The sequence below is a fragment of the Musca autumnalis genome, unplaced genomic scaffold (assembly GCF_047663935.1).
Source record: "Musca autumnalis isolate F117 unplaced genomic scaffold, ASM4766393v1 scaffold_4, whole genome shotgun sequence".
In the NCBI taxonomy this organism is placed as follows: domain Eukaryota; kingdom Metazoa; phylum Arthropoda; class Insecta; order Diptera; family Muscidae; genus Musca; species Musca autumnalis.
In genome coordinates, this window is record NW_027411977.1 from 71,504,241 (window position 1) to 71,526,365 (window position 22,125).

At 36.9% G+C, this 22,125-nt stretch overlaps 2 protein-coding genes across 3 annotated transcripts in view; one reads left to right on the forward strand and one right to left on the reverse strand.

The window, feature by feature from the left end:
• Positions 1-22,125, reverse strand: part of UGP (UDP-glucose pyrophosphorylase) — a 93,771-nt gene that overhangs the window by 26,701 nt on the left and 44,945 nt on the right. The gene's annotated exons all lie outside the window — the stretch shown is intronic.
• On the forward strand, positions 6,122-7,439 carry LOC141401569 (uncharacterized). Its single transcript, XM_073981881.1, has 3 exons — positions 6,122-6,286; positions 6,364-6,764; positions 6,827-7,439. The coding sequence occupies exons 1-3, from the start codon at positions 6,145-6,147 to the stop codon at positions 7,412-7,414; spliced, it is 1,131 nt and encodes a 376-aa protein (XP_073837982.1). The 5' UTR covers positions 6,122-6,144; the 3' UTR covers positions 7,415-7,439.

The window sequence follows — 22,125 nt, forward strand, 5'->3', positions numbered from 1 at the left end:
TTTTTTGGATATTTTGGCATATAACAGCCAAACCATTGAGATTTTCGATCCAGCACAAAGACAAACATTATAGCCAAGACAGTAATTGAAAACTCTCTAATACATCGCAAAAGCATTGGAATGCTCCTTCAGGCAGTTTTGGCCTTAGGAATGTGCAAACTTTTCGGAAAATGTCGATAAATGACATTGTGCTACAAAATTTGACCCGAAAAATATTCAAGTGTTCTGATGCAAAATTATATCGTGTTGGGGTCCATGGACAACGACAATGCCTTTAGTTCGTTGGGGTCACTTCGTTTTATTTTTTTAAAACGGTAAAAGTAGTGAAAATCTGGGTTTCTTACATTTTCAAATTTAAACGGGCATATCTTATTTTTTCCACAACGGATTTCTTTTGATCCTTCTTCCTTTTAAAGGGGTGAATAATGTATTTTGAATAAGCTATTATTGTTTTAAATCGGTTAACAAATGGCTAAGTTATAGTGGTTTATGTCTGAAAAACCCCACAAAAAACCTATAAAGGAATTTCTCATAATTTTCAAAATAAATATTGAACAAAACAAAAAAACATTATATTTTTGAAAATTATGAGAAATTCCTTTATAGGTTTTTTGTGGGAATTTTCAGACATAAACCACTATAACTTAGCCATTTGTTAACCGATTTAAAACAATAATAGCTTATTCAAAAGACATTATTCACCCCATTAAAAGGAAGAAGGATCAAACGAAATCCGTTGTGGAAAAAATAAGATATGCCCGTTAAAATTTGAAAATGTAAGAATCCCAGATGTTCACTACTTTTACCGTTATAAAAAAATAAAACGAAGTGACCCAAACGAAATAAAAGCATTGTCGTTGTCCATGGATTCCAACACGATATAATTTTGCATCAGAACACTTGAATATTTTTCGGGTCAAATTTTGTAGCACAATGTCATTTATCGACATTTTCCGAAAAGTTTGCACATTCCTAAGGCCAAAACTGCCTGAAGGAGCATTCCAATGCTTTTGCGATGTATTAGAGAGTTTTCAATTACTGTCTTGGCTACAATGTTTGTCTTTGTGCTGGATCGAAAATCTCAATGGTTTGGCTGTTATATGCCAAAATATCCAAAAAACGTCAATAAAAAACTTAAAGTCAAAATCGGGAGGCTCGATTTTCATGGTAGATATATGGTCCAGTGGACTTTTTTGCTCAGTTCAACCCCAGGAATCAGAAACGCGAAGGGCCCATTAAGGTTTTCAAATCGCCCCGGCCTAATCTACATATATATAGAAACTTTTTCAGGTATACCATGATGTTCGAAATATAAATCTTCTGAAATGGCTGGACCAAATTTGATAAAATTTTGTTTGTACACTGTACTTTGTTTCGGCTTCTTGTTCCTTAATTCCACTTACAACAGGCGCCCACATATGTAATTCATTATCCAACCTTTCAAGCAAGGCCGGAGGGTGGTCTACCAGATGTCCTAAAAAAGCGTGGAGTGTTTGGCCGTATCAAAGGCTTTTGATAAGTCGCGCGCCACCAACAATGTTTTGCAGTATGGCTTTTTCTCGTTGAGTCCTCGACTATGTGGAAATGGCGTGCAGCACTATTATAGTGATGTGCTGCTTATGGAACCTATGCCGATGATCGGCAACTGAATAGATATTCCTGATGCTGGGCGGGAATAAAGTTTCAAGAATCTTTGTTACGGGCAACAAAAACGAAATCGGCCTTTACGATTCACATCCTTACTTCGGCCATGATGTGGGTGCTGAGCGACTTGTTGAGAACTTTGGTGAGACATTCAACTCCCGGCTCATCCAGTTGTTTCAGCATTACCATGGAGATTCCATCAGGACCCAACGTTAGGATAATTTAACACTGATCTTGTCTCCTATGTTGCAATTTTTCGGATGACCTAGACACTTGTTCCGGCTGTGCTCACCGTCCAACCGAGCGGCTGCAGCTGTATTGATGTCCCTGAACATAAGGGTTGGCCAGTTCTTGAAGCGGTGATTCCAGAACTCCCTGAAACTGGGCCAAAAATTGTAAGAGCGGTGTTCAAAGGTCATGAAGTCGGGCGATCAGAAGGTGGAGACAATTATAGGGATGTACACTAGGGTTATGACTTTTTTACAACCTCATATCCCTGTATCATAGCGTGATGAGTTTTGCCATAAGATTACATAAAATTTTAATTATAAGGTGATTCGGTGAAAAAACCTCACGCACAAAATGATTTTAAAATTTGAATTTATCAAAATTATGGACAATTTTTTGAAGTCACTGAAAACAGACATATAATTGAAAATAAACTTTAGATCCACATGAGATAATTAAAATGACATACAATTTATTTCTCACTATTTTTCTTCAATTCTGAGAATCGTAAACATGTCGTAAACGCTTTTATTCAAAAATATAATTTTTTAACAAAAAACAAAAAATTTAAAATTTTTTCAAAGTGACTTTTTTCGCGACTTTTTTAATATTTGAATGAAATAAACGTTATTATAGTTATTAGTAGGCTTATATTTATTCATTCGTGCAACAAAAAATAATTTTTTGAAAAAAAAAATTTTTTCATTTCATATATTTTTTCAAAAAATTATTTTTTTAAAATCGATTTGTGCGTGAACTTTTTTTATATTTCAATGGAATAAACGATAGCACAGTGATTAATAGGCAAAAGTTCATTCATCCCTGCTACAGGAAATCATTTTTGAGGAAAAATGTCAAAAAGTCATAACCCTAATGTACATATGAGCTTCCTGCCGAGGATGAACCACCACAATTTACAATGGATGATGTTGCCAATGCCATCAGGAACGCTAAATCATCCAAAGCGTTGGGCCCTGATGGAATCTCCATGGTAATGTTGAAGCAGCTGGATGAGCCGGGAGTCGAGTATCTCACCAAAGTCTTCAACTTGTCGCTAGCCACCCTCGTTGTTCCCGAAGTCTGGAAAATGGGCAGGGTGGTCCCACTACGGAAGCCAGGCAAGGATGCCAGCAAAAGTGAATCGTACAGACCGATTTCGCTTTTGTCGCCCGTAGCAAAGACACTTGAGGCCTTGCTCCTCCCCAGTATCAGAAATAGCTATCAAGTTGCCGATCATCAACATGGAATCCGTAAGCAGCACAGCACGACAACAGCGCTGCACGCCATTACCACACATATCTGTAAAGGACTCAACCAGAGACGGCCGTGCGATTGAACAGTGATGGTGGCGCTTGACATATCAAAAGCCTTTGATACAGTCAGGCACTCCACGCTGTTTGAGGACATTGAGCAGACAACCCTCCGGCCAAGCTTGAAACGTTGGATAGTCAACTATATGTGTGGACGCCAGTCGTACGTGGAATTCAGGAATAAGAAGTCCAAACCCCGTAGAGTGAAACAGGGAGTTCCCCAAGGTGGAGTGATATCTCCGGAACTGTTTAACCTCTACCTCTCCTGTATTCCACCCCCTCCAGACGGCATTTAGATCGTGACGTATGCGGATGATTGCACGATCCTGGCGTCGGGTACCTATCCTGATGACATCTGTGAGAGACTGAACAACTATTTAACCGATCTTACCACCTTTTTCCATTCGAGGAATATGCAGATTTCCCCCACAAAGTCTACAGCCACTCTGTTCACCACATGGACAGCGCAGTTTGGACGTGAGTTGAATGTCGTGGTCGGCGGTAGCAGAATTCCGACCACAAACTGCCCTAAAATTTTAGGGGTCACATTCGACACTACATTCACGTCGTGCGCACACGCCACAGCTATCTGCGACAAGTTGAAAAGTAGGAACAAGGTCCTCAAGTCCCTGGCCGGCAGCACTTGGGTTGCAGATAAAGAAACCTTGTTGGCCACGTATGACGCGATAGGTCGGTCTGTGGTAAGCTATGCGGCTCCAGTCTGGTCCCCGAGATTGTGTGATACGAACTGGAAAAAGATTCAAACTTGCCAGAATGCCGCCCTGAGAACACCGACAGGGTGCCTCCTCAAATCTTCAGTGGACCATCTACATGAGGAGGCAAAAATTCTTCCTGTAAAGCTACACAATGAGATGCTTTCGTTGCAGTACCTGCTTAGATGTTATCGTGTGAGCCATCCCAATCACCATCTTGTGGGTAGGCCCGGCCCATTCAGGGAGATCAGGAAGGATATCCATGCTCTAGAGGGAGAGGTCCAACGATACAGGAGAGAACCCCTAGATCAACAAGCATATCAAGCAGGATTGAATAGCATTCACACGGACGCAGTTGCCAAGGCCTTAAGCAATTATAGTGTGAATAAAGTACTCGGAGTACATCCTCCATCTATCGCAGCTGAGGAGCGTCAGCTGCCACGACAAACCAGAGTAGTTTTGGCTCAACTACGCTCGGGATATTGCAGTCGCCTAAATTCGTATTGGGCGGAAATCGATCGCGCTGTGCAAGACATATGCCCAGTATGCGGCATGGGCCCGCACGACACACAACACCTTTTTAACTGCTCCGCCAAATCTACCCATCTAACTCCAGTGGATCTGTGGCTACATCCCATCGAAGCAGCCACTTTTCTGGAACTGGAGATAGACCCAGAGCCAGATTGAACAGAGGAACGAACAAATAAACATAACAAAAACACTGTTACAACAACAACATTATAGGGATATGGTCTGACCCAGGAGAAACAACTGGCTGCCATGGTGGCAAAATACCACTCAGCTTAATGTGTGGCAACATTTCCTGAGTATTTCAACCATGTAACCTGCTAAAACCGATGTCTTAAGACAAACCGTTCGGACTTGGCTCCCATATCATTGAGTCAACATGAATCGGGGTGTACTCATTGATATGAGAGAAGTCTCCCTTGTCCCTTCTGGGATGTTTATGAAATAATTATCTGGTAACTTCGAATCGATTTCGCTATGTCCGTCTGTTTGCCTAGAGCGCACGTTAACTTTCCAACGTAGTTGCTCTCGTAATATTTAGTCCAAACAAATTTAGATCAAATTGGAAGATGGACCTTATTGGTCCACTCCCTCGGGTACCTCCCACACAAAGTTCAACAACAACTTTCGTAGGGAGTTACTGATTTGGGCTATACTTTGTGTATCGTATATTTCTTACAGGCATAGACCAGGTTCGAATATAGACTATATTCGTCCACTCCTTCTGGTACTTCCCACACAAAATGTCGGAAAAGTGCAGTTTAAGACTTTAAGGCTCTTGAATCATTCTCATGTTTTGCAAACAGTTTGTTCTCTGTGTCTCTATTATGACGCTACAAGTTTTTTCAGGGGCAAGCCATACTTCCTTTCGAATCAGTTGTTCCAATCATAGATAAAGTTGTATGGTGGGCCTTATCGATCCACTCCCTCGGGTACCTCCCACACAAAGTTCAACATTTACCGCAAAAAGACAACTTTCGTAGGGAATTACGGGTTTGGGCTATCCTTTGTGTATCGTACATTTCATACAGGCATAGATCAGGTTCGAATATGGACTATATTCGTCCACTCCTTCTGGTACATCCCACACAAAATTTCGGAAAAGTGCAGTTAAAGACTTTAAGACTCTTGAATCGTTCTATTTTTTGCAAACAGGGGCAAGCCATACTTCCTGAGGTGTCTAAAAATATGTGTAGCGACTGGTGCACTCTACAAACTTCGAATCTGATACTGGGTTGTTGTTCCAAACTTTGCATATCGTAATATTCCAATCTTAGATAAAGTTGGATGGCGCGGGCCTTATCGATCCACTCCTTCCGGTACCTATCCCACAAAAGTTCAAAAATGTTCGTTAAATGTTAAGCGCGATATCTCTTGAACGGATCAACCGGATTGGTCGAGACTTTCAATCTCTTAATATTTTGTCCAAAATTTGTTTAAGTTCGCAAATGGGTTATAAGGGTCCACCACTCAAAATATCTACCAAAATCCTCATTTATTTTTTTGGTTTTCAAACCTTCCCCCTGAAGTAATTTACAAAATCGGCTAACTTTTTACAACAATAACAACAAAAATATGTAAAGGAAATTTGAAGAAGCGTAAAGAAAAAATCACTCATGTGACAAATTTTACCACGAAAAAGATGACAATTTGTGGGCGCTGAAAACTTCATGGTACAGACACGCATTTAGTTTTATGACAAACCTGCAGCAAGCAACATCATGAAATTAAAGAAATTATTACCTCTAAGTTTGCTGGTAATTGTGGTGTTATTTTTAAACGACTGTAGTTCCAAGCAAATTCGAAAGCGAGGAGTAATGGATAATTTTAACGATGGTCTTAAATTCGCTGGACAAATGTTTGGTAAGGAAATTTACAACCGTAAACTATATTTCCCAAAGCAAGGCTTGGAATTTAAACTTCTTTCTAAAACTTTTAAGGCATCAACACAGCTGCTGACGTTGCAAATTTAGTGGCCAAAGCTTTCTCTAAGACAGCAAGTAAGGGTAATTCCGATTTATTGTCGTCGCTGGTGCAAAAAGGATTGCAATCAAGGCCTTCTAAACCGACCACAACCACCTCTTCCTCCTCATCCGACGAATATACAAATAAGGAGAATTCCAAAAAACATGACTCTGAAGAAAGTGGTCGTAATCAACAGTATCACTCAAATGATAGAAATGAAGAGGGGAAAAAATCATCCACACCTGGTAGCAAAGAAAAAACTGACCTAGATTTGAATACCACGAAATTTGTAACAAGCATTTTACGCATGGTGGGTTTTGATGCAACAAAACTTGGAGCTTTGGCTTTAAATGTTTTAATAATGGTGGCTTCCACGGTAAAGTTTTCCTCAATTTTCATAAACAACTTTTGGTAATATAATTTCTTTCTTCTTTTCAGATTGCAACAACACTTTTGGGTAACAATAATAATGCAGCAGCAGCGGCAACACCGTCACGGCGTTATCCCAGCCATGAGCATGATCACGATAATGCCGAAACTGGCCCAGAAGAACGTTATTCGCCCACGGAACATCAACCACGCATGCTAACGGATGGTACACCGCTTGATTGGTTTTTACAAAATCCTTCCAAGAAAATGAAATCTATGCTTAGTGAAGCAATCGACTCTGGCTTGACAGATAAAATAACCACAATGATTTCGAATTATGAAACTGAAGAAGGCCAAACAGATTGTGTTAAAATGTTAATGTGTAAAAGTGCTCCCTTCATTTGGGGTATGCAAAAGTCATTAAAGAAACGTATCAATGGCGGTGGCGAGGCAACGGACAACGATGCAGAAAAGGAGAAAAAGACTTCCAACAAAGGAGATAACGCCGAAGAAAATCGCAAATTATTTGATGTCGATAGTTTGTATGCACATTTTCCCAGTTTAGAGGAATTCAGAGAACATGGCAGTAAATGTGAAGAGTTATATTCAAATTATTGTAATATTACCCAATTGCGCAGGAAATATTACCAAACATAATTGGTAGTTGTTAAAAGGTTTTGTTTTTTTTATTAGTTAATTTGTTACAGGAAATTAAAAAGTAAAAAATAAAACAAATAATATTTTTTGTCTGTTGGGGTTGAACGTCATTCTTATTCCTCAGACTTTTCACTAACATTTGTTCCTCTATAATAAAGCAATTAACTTCTGCTTATTTTTGACTCACTCACAAACAATGTCACCTCAGGTTATATATGTTTGTATTGTATCATTTTTGGGTGACGTAGGGGATGGAAGATACGAAGGAACGGTCCTGACCGGCTTTAACATGGCAAAGCCCAGGATTTATCTTAGTCCCTCTTTCATCTACGTGGACACTGACCTTTAACACCCGTTAAAGGTAGTGAGCTAATATGTGCCGCGCGTTCACCCAGGGCGTCGGGTTAGTAACCCTCTCCTAGAAAAAACAGCCTACTATGAAAAAACGAAAGAATAGACAAACAAACTCCTCTAAAGTTGACGAACCCCGCAGACGTTTTAAGGACCATGATCTGCGAATCTGCACCTGGAATGTTTACGCATTGGTAGATGTACATACTTGAAAAATACAAGACCGACATTACTCCATACAGGAAATACGATGGAACGGGAAAGGCGTCACAAGAACACCTAAAGGTGACGCACTGTATTATAGCAGCCATGACATAAAGCATGAGTTTGGTTGCGGATTTTTAGTTGGTCGGAGGTTAAAACATCTGGTCTCCAACTTCACCCCAGTGAATGAAAGTCTCACTGCAATTCGAATAAAAGCAAAATTCTTCAACATCAGCTTTATTTGCGCTCATGCTCCCACTGAAGACAAGGACGAACAGACCAATGATATATTTTACGAGCGCTTAGAAGAAACTTATGACCGTTGCCCTGCCCATGACATTAAAATTATACTAGGCGATTTTAATGCCAAAATTGGAAAGGAGAATATCTTTGGCCCAACAGTCGGGAAATTTAGTCTCCACAGTGAAACATCTGACAATGGTATGAGGCTGATAGACTTTGCAGCTGCAAAAAACATGGTAGTTAGCAGTACCAGATTTCAGCAGCTCGATATTCATAAGGGCACCTGGCTGTCGCCAGATCAAAGAACAAGAAATAAAATTGATCACGTTGTGATAGATGGAAGGCATACATCGAGCGTGTTGGATGTACGAACGTTCCGAGGTGGAAACATAGACTCGGACCACTACCTTGTTGCAGCAAAGGTACGTACCAGATTAAATGTAGCGAACAAAGTGCGAACAGACACAACACGGAAGTTGTACATCGGTAAGCTGCAAACACAACAGATAGCCACAGCATATTCCACTCAACTAGCCCAATTGCTTAATGAGAGCACTCCTTGTTCCGATAATATATCAGCACAATGGCAAAGTATTACCCACTCCATGCAAACAGCCGCAAAATCCATGCTTGGATACCAGAGACCTCCACCAAGGAATCCATGGTATGATCAGGAGTGTCGTGCTGCTACCGAAGAGAAAAATGCGGCATATAGGGCTACTTTACAATCCGTAGCAACGCGTAGCGCACGAGAGAGATATCGGGAGAAAAGTTGAGAGGAGAAACGTCTTTTCCTCAGGAAAAAGAGAGAGAGAGGTGGAAAAGCGGGAGTGTAAAAAAATCGACATGTACAGGAGACAGAATGAAGTGCGAAAATTCTGAAACATCAAACTGATGGCTTTGGAACTGGCACATCCTCCTGTAGAGACCAGCAAGGTAATCTGGTAACTGATACTGATAGTGTGCTAAGGAAATGGAAAGACAATTTTTCCAACCTGTTGGTATCCAGCGAAGACGACAAAGATACCACAGATCCAATCCCAGAAGATGGTATTGAATGTATACTACCTTGCCAAGATGAGGTAAAGACAGCAATAAACCGGCTGAAGAATAACAAGGCAGCAGGAGCTGATGGCCTACCAGTCGAGCTGTTTAAAACCGGAGGCGGACCCGCTGATAAGGTGTATGCATAGCTAGTTAGCTCCATCTGGCAGAAAGAACGAGTACCCGACGATTTGAACCTGAGTATCCTGTGCCCCGTCCACAAGAAGGGAGATAAGACTTTATGCTCCAACTATAGGGGCATAAGTCTTCTCCCTATCTCCTACAAGATAGTGTCAGGGATATTGTGCGAACGACTAAAGCCCATGGTCAACGAAATAATTGTACCATACCAATGCGGCTTTAGACCTGGCAAGTCCACCATTGACCATATATTTACCCTGCGGCAAATCCTGGAGAAGACCCAAGAGATGCAGATCGACACCTACCACCTTTTTGTCGATTATAAAGCAGCCTTCGACAGCCCGCTACGTTCAAAGGTTTTCCAAGCCATGTCTGAATTTGGTATCCCCGCAAAGCTCATTCGGCTTTGTAAAATGACTCTAACTGACACAAGATCTTCAGTTAAAATAGGAAAGAACCTCTCCGAAGAGTTTTGTACCAAAAGAGGTTTCAGGCAAGGAGACAGCCTTTCGTGTGATCTTTTCAACATCCTGCTAGAAAAGGTTTACGAGAGGCAAACGTCAAAAGAAGTGGCACAATCTACACCAATAGCCACATGTTACTTGCTTATGCTGATGATATAGACATCATGGGACGATCAGTAAAAGAAGTAACCGATACCTTTATGAAGGTCGAAGGAGAATCTGCTAAAGTGGGTCTGGCGGTAAACGGGAGAAGACCAAGTTGATGGTGTCGACGCGCAATGCGTCCATTGAGATCGGACCAACTGTCGACGTTGGTTCCTATAATTTTGAGGTAGTAAAAGACTTTGTATTCCTCGGCACCGCCGTAAACACAACAAACAACATCAGTTGTGAAATATAAAGAATAATTGTATTGGCCAACAGATGCTACTTTGGCTTAAGTAAGCACTTCAAAAACAAAGCCACAACTCATCAAACAAAAATAACGCTTTACAAAACAATGATACTAACCGTGCTGATGTATGGTTCCGAAGCCTGCACACAGAAAAATATATGTTAAAAACTGCAGCATACATAAAATATGTTTAGATGCAAACATAAAATATGTTTGGATCCAATCATAAATATATTTGGATGCAAACATAAATATGTTTGCAACAGTCCCTAATATAACATATGTTTGGATCCAAAATATGTTTGGATCCAAACATATTTTATGTTTGCATCCAAACATATTATATGTTTGCTGCAGTTTTTAACATATATTTTTCTGTGTGTGGATACTTGCGCAAGCAGATAAGGCAGTGCTTGGGGTGTTTGAGAGAAAAATTCTTCGAAAGATCTACGGACCAATCTGCGTTGACGGTGAATATCGACGTCGCATGAACCACGAGCTGTATCTGCTATAAAACGACATCAATATAGTCAAACGTATCGAGGTGCAGCGATTGCGTTGGCTAGGCCATATAATAAGAATGAGCGTATAAATTCGAGACACATGGCGGTGCACGCAGAATTGGCAGGCCAAAGAATAGATGGCGCAAATAAGTGGATGAAGAGATGACAAGGCGCGGTATTCCAAAAAGTGAAGCACTAAACAGAGAGAATTGGTAATCTTTTCTTAGTTCAATCTATGGAACAAATGTGCTGTAATGGGCCAGCTAAGTAAGTAAGTAAAAGAACTAAAATCAAAAATTTTCTTTATAAAAATGTTCTAAAGTCATTTAGAAATCTTAGTCGGTGCGAAACCCCTTTTCGCCGAATCTAACTAAAACACGCGTTTTGGTTATCAGGACAATATTCCGCACATGGTACTGGCGTGGTATTTTTTTTTTTTTTTTTTTTTTTTTTGTTTATAGCCCTAATATACATACGATATAGTCCATATTTATATTAGGTAATTATCCTTGTGGCAATTGTCAGTTTGATGGAGGGAAAGGTGAGGCATGTGGTAACCCTTTGCCTCTCAACACCCCCTCTCACCCCACAAAGTGAAAATTGCCGCAAGGAAAATTGCCTAATTTAAATATGTACATACATACATATGTATGTATTTGCTCACAGTGACTACAAAAAATTTCCCAAATATGTAAATAAAAAATTTAAAGTTATTTTGTGCGTGAGTTTTTTTATCGAATCGCCTTATATGTAAGATTTTATCTAATCTTAAATATAAAAATCATCAAAATAAGATACAAAGATATAAATGAGGATCTTAAAGAATCATCACCGTTGTATATACACTTTGATGCGATTAAGAATGTGCAATTTGGATCCAAAGTTAGGACTGAATGTCAGCAATAATTAACGCGGATCCACTTTATGGTATCTAAAGCGTTAATTTCCCTATATTACACTGTGCGACAACAAAAAAATGACAAGGAAAATCGAGTAGATTATGAAAGTATAGCTTAAAATATGAGACACGTATATCGGCGTTTTTAAAGTTTACGTCGGAAAGTAACCAAAATAGGCGGGGCAAGTTCCGCCCATTTTTAATTTCTTCGAAATATTCGAATTAAGATATCTTGGAATCCTTGCATTTCAGGTATATAGTGTCTTTGGCAACTTTACTCAGGAGGGTGTGGGGAATATTTTAGAAAACAAAAAAATTATCCCTCATGCGGTTCATCAAAAGGGTGTTTTTTGTCCTTTTTTGAAAATCTTTCAAAAACTCCTTAAAAATGTGATCGTATCAAATCCAAATATTCTACAAAATTGTTCGCCATAAAATTTTACTATAGGTCTCAGAATACACCAAATCTGTAACTCTTGTCTAATCGCAAGGAATCTCTAAAAATGAAAAACACGTTTTAGGGTTAAAGTCGGACTTCACCTGAGTTTATTCAAAATTGTCCCACAAAACATAATTTTAGAGAGATGATGTCAGAGACAAAAATATTCTTCATCAAATTTCACTATGGGTCACCAAAGAAATGAAATGTCTATTTACATTTTATAGCATGAAAATATCAGTATCAATTTTGCTGAAAAAACATGAAAATATTTCCCAATTTTTTTGATGAAAAATTTTTCCTTCTTTTTTCGAGTTGATACATGGAAGTAGTTTTATATTACTTAATTACGTAAATGCCACCAAAGGTAGGAGTGAGTCCCATCATTGTAGTTTTTTGGACCACACCAAATTGTACATGTGAGAGCCTATATGACACCTGTATTTTCACTGCCGTAGACCTCTAATGTATTTTCACATACAATATAAGCAACCAATGGCTTATCCTAAATACGTAATTTAAGTTAAAAGTATTAAAAATACGCAATTTTTGCAGGTCCTATCTGGGTTTTCTATATTTTCAAATATATATTCACAACAAATGTTTTTAAAGCTATTTAAATTGAACACACAACATCTTCTGTATGAATTTATAACGAAAAACCATCAATAAGATATTTATAATTTTTAAATCACAACGACAATCTGGTTAAAAATTGTAAAATACGGCCCTAAACCCTACACCAAAAACAAGGGCTGCTAAGAATGTTATACGTTATGGTTACAGATTTCTTTTATTCAGAGACTCACAATGAAATTTCTTTTGGAACATTTTTTTCTTTAACAATATTCCCAAAATGTAAAGGATTTTGCTAGATTTTGATCCAGTATGGAATTATGTAAAATTAACAGTCCAAAATTAAAACATATAATTTCATCCTAATATATATAAATTTGTAATCTAATTTATTTAAGGAAATAGTATACTTAGATATATGGTTTATTTTGAAACTCATAGTGAAATATTGTGTAGAATTTTTCATCCTTTGACACTTTTCACCTATAACCATGTTTTATATTACTTCCATGTATCAACTCGAAAAAAGAAGGAAGAATTTTTCATCAAAAACAATTGGGAACTATTTTCATGTTTTTTCAGCAAAATTGATACTGATATTTTCATGCTATAAAATGTAAATAGACATTTCATTTCTTTGGTGACCCATAGTGAAATTTGATGAAGAATATTTTTGTCTCTGACATCATCTCTCTAAAATTATGTTTTGTGGGACAATTTTGAATAAACTCAGATGAAGTCCGACTTTAACCCTAAAACGTGTTTTTCATTTTTAGAGGTTCCTGGCGATTAAACAAGAGTTACAGGTTTGGTGTATTCTGAGACCTATAGTAAAATTTTATGGCGAACATTTGTAGAATTTTGTAGAATATTTGGATTTTATACGATCACATTTTTAAGGAGTTTTTGAAAGATTTTCAAAAAAAGGACAAAAAAGACCCTTTTGATGAACCGCATGAGGGTTAAAATTGTTATCTAAAATATTCCCCACACCCTCCTGAGTAAACTTGCCAAAGACACTATGTACCTGAAATGCAAGATTCCAAGATATCTTAATTCGAATATTTCGAAGAAATTTTGGTTACTTACCGACGTAAACTTTAAAAACGCCGATAGACGTGTCTCATATTTTCAGCTCTACTTTCATAATGTACTCGGGTTTTCGCATCATTTTGAAAAAAAAAATTGAATTTCGTTGCACAGTGTTATCAATCATAATGTACTCTACCTACTATAACATGAATGACATTCTAAATGCCTATAAATGTTGTCTACTAGGTTAATGTTTCAACACGGCTAAAAAGCAATTACAAGACAATAGCGATTATTGAACTTTGATAACATAATTGTAATAAAGACACTCATAGCCCATAGTTATTGTGTTTCTGCAATGCACAATGTGCATACTAGGGTTATGACTTTTTGACATTTTTTCTCAAAAATGATTTCCTGCAGTGGGTATGAATGAAAAAAAATTCAAAAATTCTATGAATTGAAAAAAAAATTTTCTCAAAAAATTGATGGTCTTTTACCTATTTATGACTAAAATAACTTTTATTCCACTTAAATTTTAAAAAAGGTCCCGCACAAACCACTTTTTATTTTTATGATATATGAAATAAAGTTATATCTATATATATAAAAGAGTAGTGAGGTGAGTGACTGACTGACTGACTGACTGACTGATTGACTGACTGATTCATCAACGCCCAGACGAAACCGCTGAAGCTAGAAAGTTGAAATTTTGGGTGTAGGTTGCTGTTGGTGTGTAGGGGTGAGATAAGGCTGGGTTTTTGGAAATTCGAACTGGAAGGGTACGAAAAGTACCAAAAGGTACTAAATATGGTACCCTTTGTATTAGGCAAACGGTAAGAGCTAGAACTCTGAAATTTGGAATGAGGGTCACTGATGGAGAGTTAGAAAGATGTACCAAAGGGTTTTTGGAAATTCGAACTATAAGTGTACGAAAAGTACTAAAATTTACAAAATTTAGTACCAATTGTATATTTTGAACGGATATAGCTAGAATAATGGAATTTGGTATGGAAATCAAGGTTGGGAAGTGGTGTTGATGTAATTAAATGGTTTTGGAAAATCGTACTAATGTGTACGAAAAGTACTAAATGGTACTAAATTAAGTACAACTTGGATTTTGGGTGAACGGATAGAGCTGGAATCCTGAAATTTGGAATGAGGGCCACTGATGAAGAGTAACAATGACAGGTTTTTGGAAATCCGAACTATAAGGGTACGAAAAGTACTAAATGGTACTAAATTTAGTACAATTAGAATTTGGGTGAACTGATTGAGTTGGAATCCTGAAATTTGGAATGAGGGTCACTAATGAAAAGTAACAAAGAAAAGTTTTTGGAAATTCGAACTATAAGTGCACGAAAAATACTAAATGGTACTAAATTTAGTACAAATTGGATTTGGGTGAACAGATAGAGCTGGAATCCCGAAATTTGGAATAAGGGTCACTGATGAAGAGTAACTATGAAAGGTTTTTGGAAATTCGAACTATAAGTGCACGAAAAGTACTAAATGGTACTAAATTTAGTACAATTTGGATTTGAGTGAACGGATACAGCTGGAATCCTGAAATTTTGAATGAGGGCCACTGATGAAGAGTAACAATGAAAGGTTTTTGGAAATTCGAACTATAAGGGTACGAAAAGTACGAAATGGTACTAAATTTAGTACAATTTGAATTTGAGTGAACGGATTGGGTTGGAATCCTGAAATTTGGAAAGAGGCTCACTAATGGAAAGTAACAAAGAAAAGTGTTTGGAAATTCGAACTATAAGTGCACGAAAACTAATACATGATATTAAATTTAGTACAATTTGGATTTGGTGAACATATAGAGCTGGAATCCCGAAATGAGGGTTACTGATGAAATGTAACAATGAAAGGTCTTTGGAAATTCTAACTATAAGTGCACGAAAAGTACTAAATGGTACTACATTTAGTACAATTTGGATTTGGGTGATCGGATTGAGTTGGAATCCTGAAATTTGGAATGACGGTCACTAATGGAAAGAAATCCTGAAACAAAAGTTTTCGGAAATTCGAACTATAAGTGGACGAAAAATAATAAATGGTACTAAATTTAGTACAATTTGGATTTGGGTGAACAGATAGAGCTAGAAACCCGAAATTTGGAATGTGGGTTACTGATGAAAAGTAACAATGAAAAGTTTTTGGAAATTCGAACTGTAAGGGTACGAAAAGTAGGAAATGGTGCTAAATTTAGTACAATTTGAAATTGGGTGAACGGATTGAGTTGGAATCCTGAAATTTGGAATGAGGGTCACAAATGGAAAGTAACAAAGAAAAGGTTTTGGAAATTCTAACTATAAGCACACGAAACGTACTAAATTTAGTACACTTTGGATTTGGGTGAACGGATAGAGCTGGAATGCTGAAATTTAGAATTAAGATTACTGTTGGAATCTAGAATTGAGATATGGAGGTAGCTTTTGAAAATCGTACTAATGTGCACGAAGCAGTACTAAATGGTACTAAATTCGATACAATTTGTATTTGCGTCAACAGATTACTGTTGGAGTGTAGGATTGAGGTAGTTTTGGAAATGCGTACTTATGGAAAAGTGCTAAATGGAACTACATTGGCTATAATTTGGAGTTATGTGAACTGATAGTGCAGATTTATGAAAGTAGTTATAGAAAAGAAAGTCGTGAACGAAAAGTGCTAAATGCTACATTTTGGTATTTGCTATATGGTACAGAATTTTGTTAAATTTGTGATTTTGTAAAGGGGTAGAACTGGAATTTTGAAATTCGGTATTAGATTAGTAATTGGTGTTTAGAGAGGAGGTAGAAAGGAGGTTTTGAAAATGCTTACTTATTTATACAAAAAGTACTAAATAGTACTATAATTGGTTTCAGAGGAAGAGATAATGCTGGAAAAGTGAATTACAGTTGGTATTTATGTTGAATATTAGGAAGTAATTTTTGAAACGTTTACCTACATATGTGTACGAAAAATTTGGTAACATGTTGGTACCAAAACCATTTTGGTATTGTGTAAACGAGAAATACCTGCTATAGGAGAACGAAAAGTAGTAAATGGTACCAAATTTGGCGTTGGGTGTAGGAACAAAGCTTGGATTATATAATTTGGACAGACAACTACGAAATGGAAAAATATTTGTTAAGAAGATCATTTTGATATTTGAGATAAAGGTCGGAGTTTGAAAAATTTTACTGAATATTGTTCTATTGATGTTATGTTAACGCGAAGGCGTTTCTAAATAATGTACTGGAATTATGTAGTCAAACGTGAAGTATCTTTTCAAAAATTTTTTTTGTTTTTTATGTTAATTTGAAAACGTGGTCCAATGCGACAATTTTGTAAACTAGAAGGTTTTTGCCCCTGATAATAAAAAGGCCTAAATTGAAATGCATCAAAAAATTTACGTTATATACGGTTAACATAATGTGCACGGGCATTAAGTACAATTTTTTGTAAAAAAGTTTTTTCTAACCTTTCATGCCACAAATTCCGAATTTCGGTCGGAAAATGTGCATAAAATCTTCAAAATACTCTAAGTCATCAAAATATCTCTTTTAATAAAAGTGTATTGAAGTAGACATTTTTTTTTAAATGAAACTTTTGTATCCCCCGAGTATTCAAGGTCCAAATTTAAAGAAAATTTGGCAATATAGATTTGTTCTATTTTTAAAATACACTAAGTCGAGGGGTACCGTTATATGGTGATATACGAATTTATGTGGCCATTATGAATGCCGAAAATTAGGTTCGTAGAATTTTCGGGTTCTTGGCGAAACCGCTGAAGCTAGAACTTTTAATTGTTGTGAAGGGGTGAGATAAAGTTGAGTGTTTGGAAATTCGTACTGGGGGCATTTTCAAAACCTTGACCAGAAGTCAAGTCTGAAATTAGCAATATGAGTCGCTGTTGGTGTATGTCTGTGATATGAGGTCGTAGTTTTGGTAATTCGAAATAAAAAATATGGTAGGTGCGATACGGCGGGTGCCACCGTGGTGCAATGGTATGCACGCCCGCCTTGCAAGCAGAAGGTCGGTGGTTCGATTCCCCGGCCAGGCAACACCAAAAATTTTTCAACGGTGGCAAAATACCCCTCAGTAATGTTGGCGACATTTCCTGAGTATTTCAGCCTTGAAAAACTTCTCTATAAGTGGTGTCTTAGGACACGCCGTTCGGACTCGGCGATAAACAGTAGGTCCCATATCATTGAGCTAAATATGAATCGGGGTGCACTCATTGATATGAGAGAAGTCTCCCTTGTCCCGTATGGGATGTTGTGGAACAATGTTTTTTTTATGTTAGGTGCGATACGGCAGATATTTTTGGAAATTCTAACTGCAGTGTACAGTATTAAAAGTAATTAAATCGATTAAATGTTGTTTTTAGTACAACAGAATCGCCAGTGTTCACCTCTTCCATATTAAATATTGTTCATATATATTTTATTCCCTTTCCGCATACGAAGTAGCGGGCATTTGCTAGTCTATATTAATAAAAGAGTAAAGTGATTGACTCACTGACTGACTGACTGACTGACTGATTGATTCATCAACGCCCAGACGAAACGGCTGAAGATAGAATCCTGAAATTTTGGGTGTGGATCACTCTTGGTCCGAAGGGGTCAGATAAGGCTGGGTTTTTGGAAATTCGAACTGGAAGGGTACGAAAAGTACTAAAAGGTACTAAATATGGTACCGTTTGTATTTGGCGAACCGGTACAGCTAGAACTTTGAAATTTGGAATGTAGGTCACTGATGGAGTGTAGGAAAGATGTGCTAAAGGGTTTTTTGGAAATTCGAACTATAAGTGTACGAAAAGTACTAAAGTGTACTAAATTTGGTACCAATTCGCATTTTGTGAACGGATAAAGATTAAAGATTGAAATTTGGTGTGAGAATCAATGTTAAAACGTACGGTTGACATAAGGAGGTGGTTTAGGAAAAGTGTACACATGTGTGCGAAAAGTACTAAATGGTACTAAATTTGGTACAATTATGATTTGGGCGAACGGATAGAGCTGGAATCCTGAAATTTTGAACTAAGGCTACTGTTGGAGAGTAAAATGGAAGTAGTTTTGAAAATTCGTACTTATGGGTACGAAAAGTAATAAATGGTACTACAATTGGTACAATTTTGTTTTGGGCGAACGGATAGATCTGGAATCCTGAAATTTTGAACTAAGCCTACTGTTGGAGAGTAAAATGGAAGTAGTTTTAAAAGTTCGTACTTATGCGTACGAAAAGTACTAAATTTGGTACAATTTGGATTTAGGTTGAACGGATAGAGCTGGAATCCTGAAATTTTGAATTAATGCTACAATTGGAGGGTAGAATGGAGATAGTTCTGAAAATTCGTACTTATAGGTACGAAAAGTACTAAAGGGTACTAAATTTGGTACAATTACGATTTGGGCGAACGGATAGAGCGGGAATCCTGAAATTTGAATTAAGGCTGCTGTTAGAGAGTAAAATGGAAGCAGTTTTGAAACTTCGTACTTATGGGTACAACAAGTACTAAATGGTACTAAATTTTGTACAATTTGGATTTAAATTGAGCGGATAGAGCTGGAATCCTGAAATTTTTTAATTAAGGCTGCAGTTGGAGCGTAGTATGGAAGCAGATTTGAAAATTCGTACTTATGGGTACGAATAGTACTAAATGGTACAAAATTTTGTACAATTACGATTTGGGTGAACGGATAGAGCTGGAATCCTGAAATGTTGTACTAAGGCTACTGTTGGATAGTAGAATGGAAGTAGTTTTGAAAATTCGTACTTATGAGTACGAAAAGTACTAAATGGTACTAAATTTGGTACAATTACGATTTAGGCGAACGGATAGAGATGGAAACCTGAAATTTGAATTAAGGCTGCTCTTAGAGAGTAGAATGGAAGCAGTTTTGAAAATTCGTACTTATGGGTACAACAAGTACTAAATGGTACTAAATTTTGTACAATTTGAATTTAAATTGAGCGGATAGAGCTGGAATCCTGAAATTTTTTAATTAAGGCTGCAGTTGGAGCTTAGTATGGAAGCAGATTTGAAAATTCGTACTTATGGGTACGAATAGTACTAAATGGTACAAAATTTTGTACAATTACGATTTGGGTGAACGGATAGAGCTGGAATCCTGAAATGTTGTACTAAGGCTACTGTTGGATAGTAGAATGGAAGTAGTTTTGAAAATTCGTACTTATGAGTACGAAAAGTACTAAATGGTACTAAATTTGGTACAATTACGATTTAGGCGAACGGATAGAGATGGAAACCTGAAATTTGAATTAAGGCTGCCCTTAGAGAGTAGAATGGAAGCAGTTTTGAAAATTCGTACTTATGGGTACAACAAGTACTAAATGGTACTAAATTTTGTACAATTTGAATTTAGGTTGAGCGGATAGAGCTGGAATCCTGAAATTTTTGAATTAAGGCTGAATTTGCAGGGTAGAATGGAAGTAGATTTGAAAATTCGTACTTTTGGGTACGAATAGTACAAAATGGTACTAAATTTGGTACATTTAGGATTTGGGCGAACGGATAGATCTGGAATCCTGAAATTTAAGATTGATGTTGTAGTATGGGATGGAGATAATTTGGAAATTCGTACTTATTGGTTACGAAAAGTAATAAATTTGGTACAATTAAGATTTGGGTCATCGAATAGAGCTGAATTTCTGAAATTGGGAATAAAAATTTGCTGCAGGATTATAAGAATGGCTACTGTTGAATTGTATAATGGAGTTGTTTTGAAAATTCGTGCTTTAGGTTACGAAAAGTACTAAGTGGTACTAAATTTGGTACAATATGAATTTAGGTTGAACTGATAGAGCTGTAGCCTTAAAATTAACATTGATGTTAGAGTATGGGATTGTGATAATTCTGAAATTAGTACTACGTAGGCTACATTTGGAGTGTAAAATGGAAGTTTTGAAAATTCCTACAAAAAGTACCAAATTTGGATTTGGATGAACGAACAGAGCTGGAATAATGAAATTTAGAATTAAACTTCCTGTTGGGGTGTAAGATGGAGTTAGTTTTGCAAATTCTTACTTACGGGTAAGACAAATACTAAATTTGGTACAGTTTGGATTTGGGTGAACGAATAGAGCTGGAAACCTTAAATTCGTAATTGAGATTAATGTTGAAGTGTCGGATTGAGGTAGTTTTGGAAATTCGTACTTATGAATACGAAAATCACTAAATTTGGTATAATTTGGATTTAAGTCAACGGATAGACCTAGAATCCTGAAATGTGGAATTGAGATTTCTGTTGGAGTGGAGGATTGTGGTAGTGTTGGAAATTCGTACTTATGGGAACTAAAAGTACTAAATTTGGTACAATTGGGATTTGGAATCTGGAATCCTGAAATTTGGAACTGAGATTATAGTTGAAGTCTAGGATTGAGATAGGTTTGGAAATTCGTACTTATGGGTACGGAAAGTACTAAATGGTATTAAATTTGGTACAATTTGGATTTGAGTGAACGAATACACCTGGAATCCTTAAATTTGGAATTGAGATTACTGTTGGAGTATAGGATTAAAGTAGTTTTGGAAATTCGTACTTATGGGTACGAAAAGTACTAAATGGTACTAAATTTGGTACAGTGGGTATTTGGGGGAACGGATAGAGCTGGAATCCTGGAATTTGGTAAGACTACGGTTGGAGTATAGGATTGAGACATGTAGGTAGTTTTTGAAATTCGTACTTATAGGCACGAAATACACCAAATGGTACAACTTGAATTTGAGTGCACTGATAGCGCTGGAATCCTGTTTTTTGAAATTAAGTTTACTGGCGAAGTAAAGGATTAAGGTAATTTTGGAAAATCGTATCTTATGGATACGAAGAGTACTTAATGGCACTCAATTTGTTGTTGGGTGTAGAGACAGTTCTGGAATCTGTATTTTTTTGGATTTAGTGTGAGTATTGGTGTGCAATGTTGGTCTCGCTGTTAACATGTAAGGCTGATCTTTTGAAAATCGAACTAAAGCGGTACGAACAGTACTAAAATATTAAACAATAAATATTGACTAAAGTTGGTATGAGTACAATAACATTTTCAGTGTTCGCCATTTCCATTTTATTATATTATTGTTTATTTGTTTTTTATATCCTTTCCGCATACGAAGTAGCGGGCACTTTGCTAGTATAATATATATATATATGTATATATATTTCAAAATTCTGAAAAATAAAAGCTTTTTGTGCGGGAGCTTTTTTTATCGAATCAATTTATATTAAGATTATATGTAATCTTAGGCAAAAACTCATCAAAATATCATACAGCGATATGAGGTCATAACCCTATTGTGCAGACATATGTGTTATTATACATGAAGACAGCAAGCAATGTACATTGCTTTGTTTGGTAAATTAAATAAAGCGATACCATCAAATATTGAAAATTGTTTTTATAAATA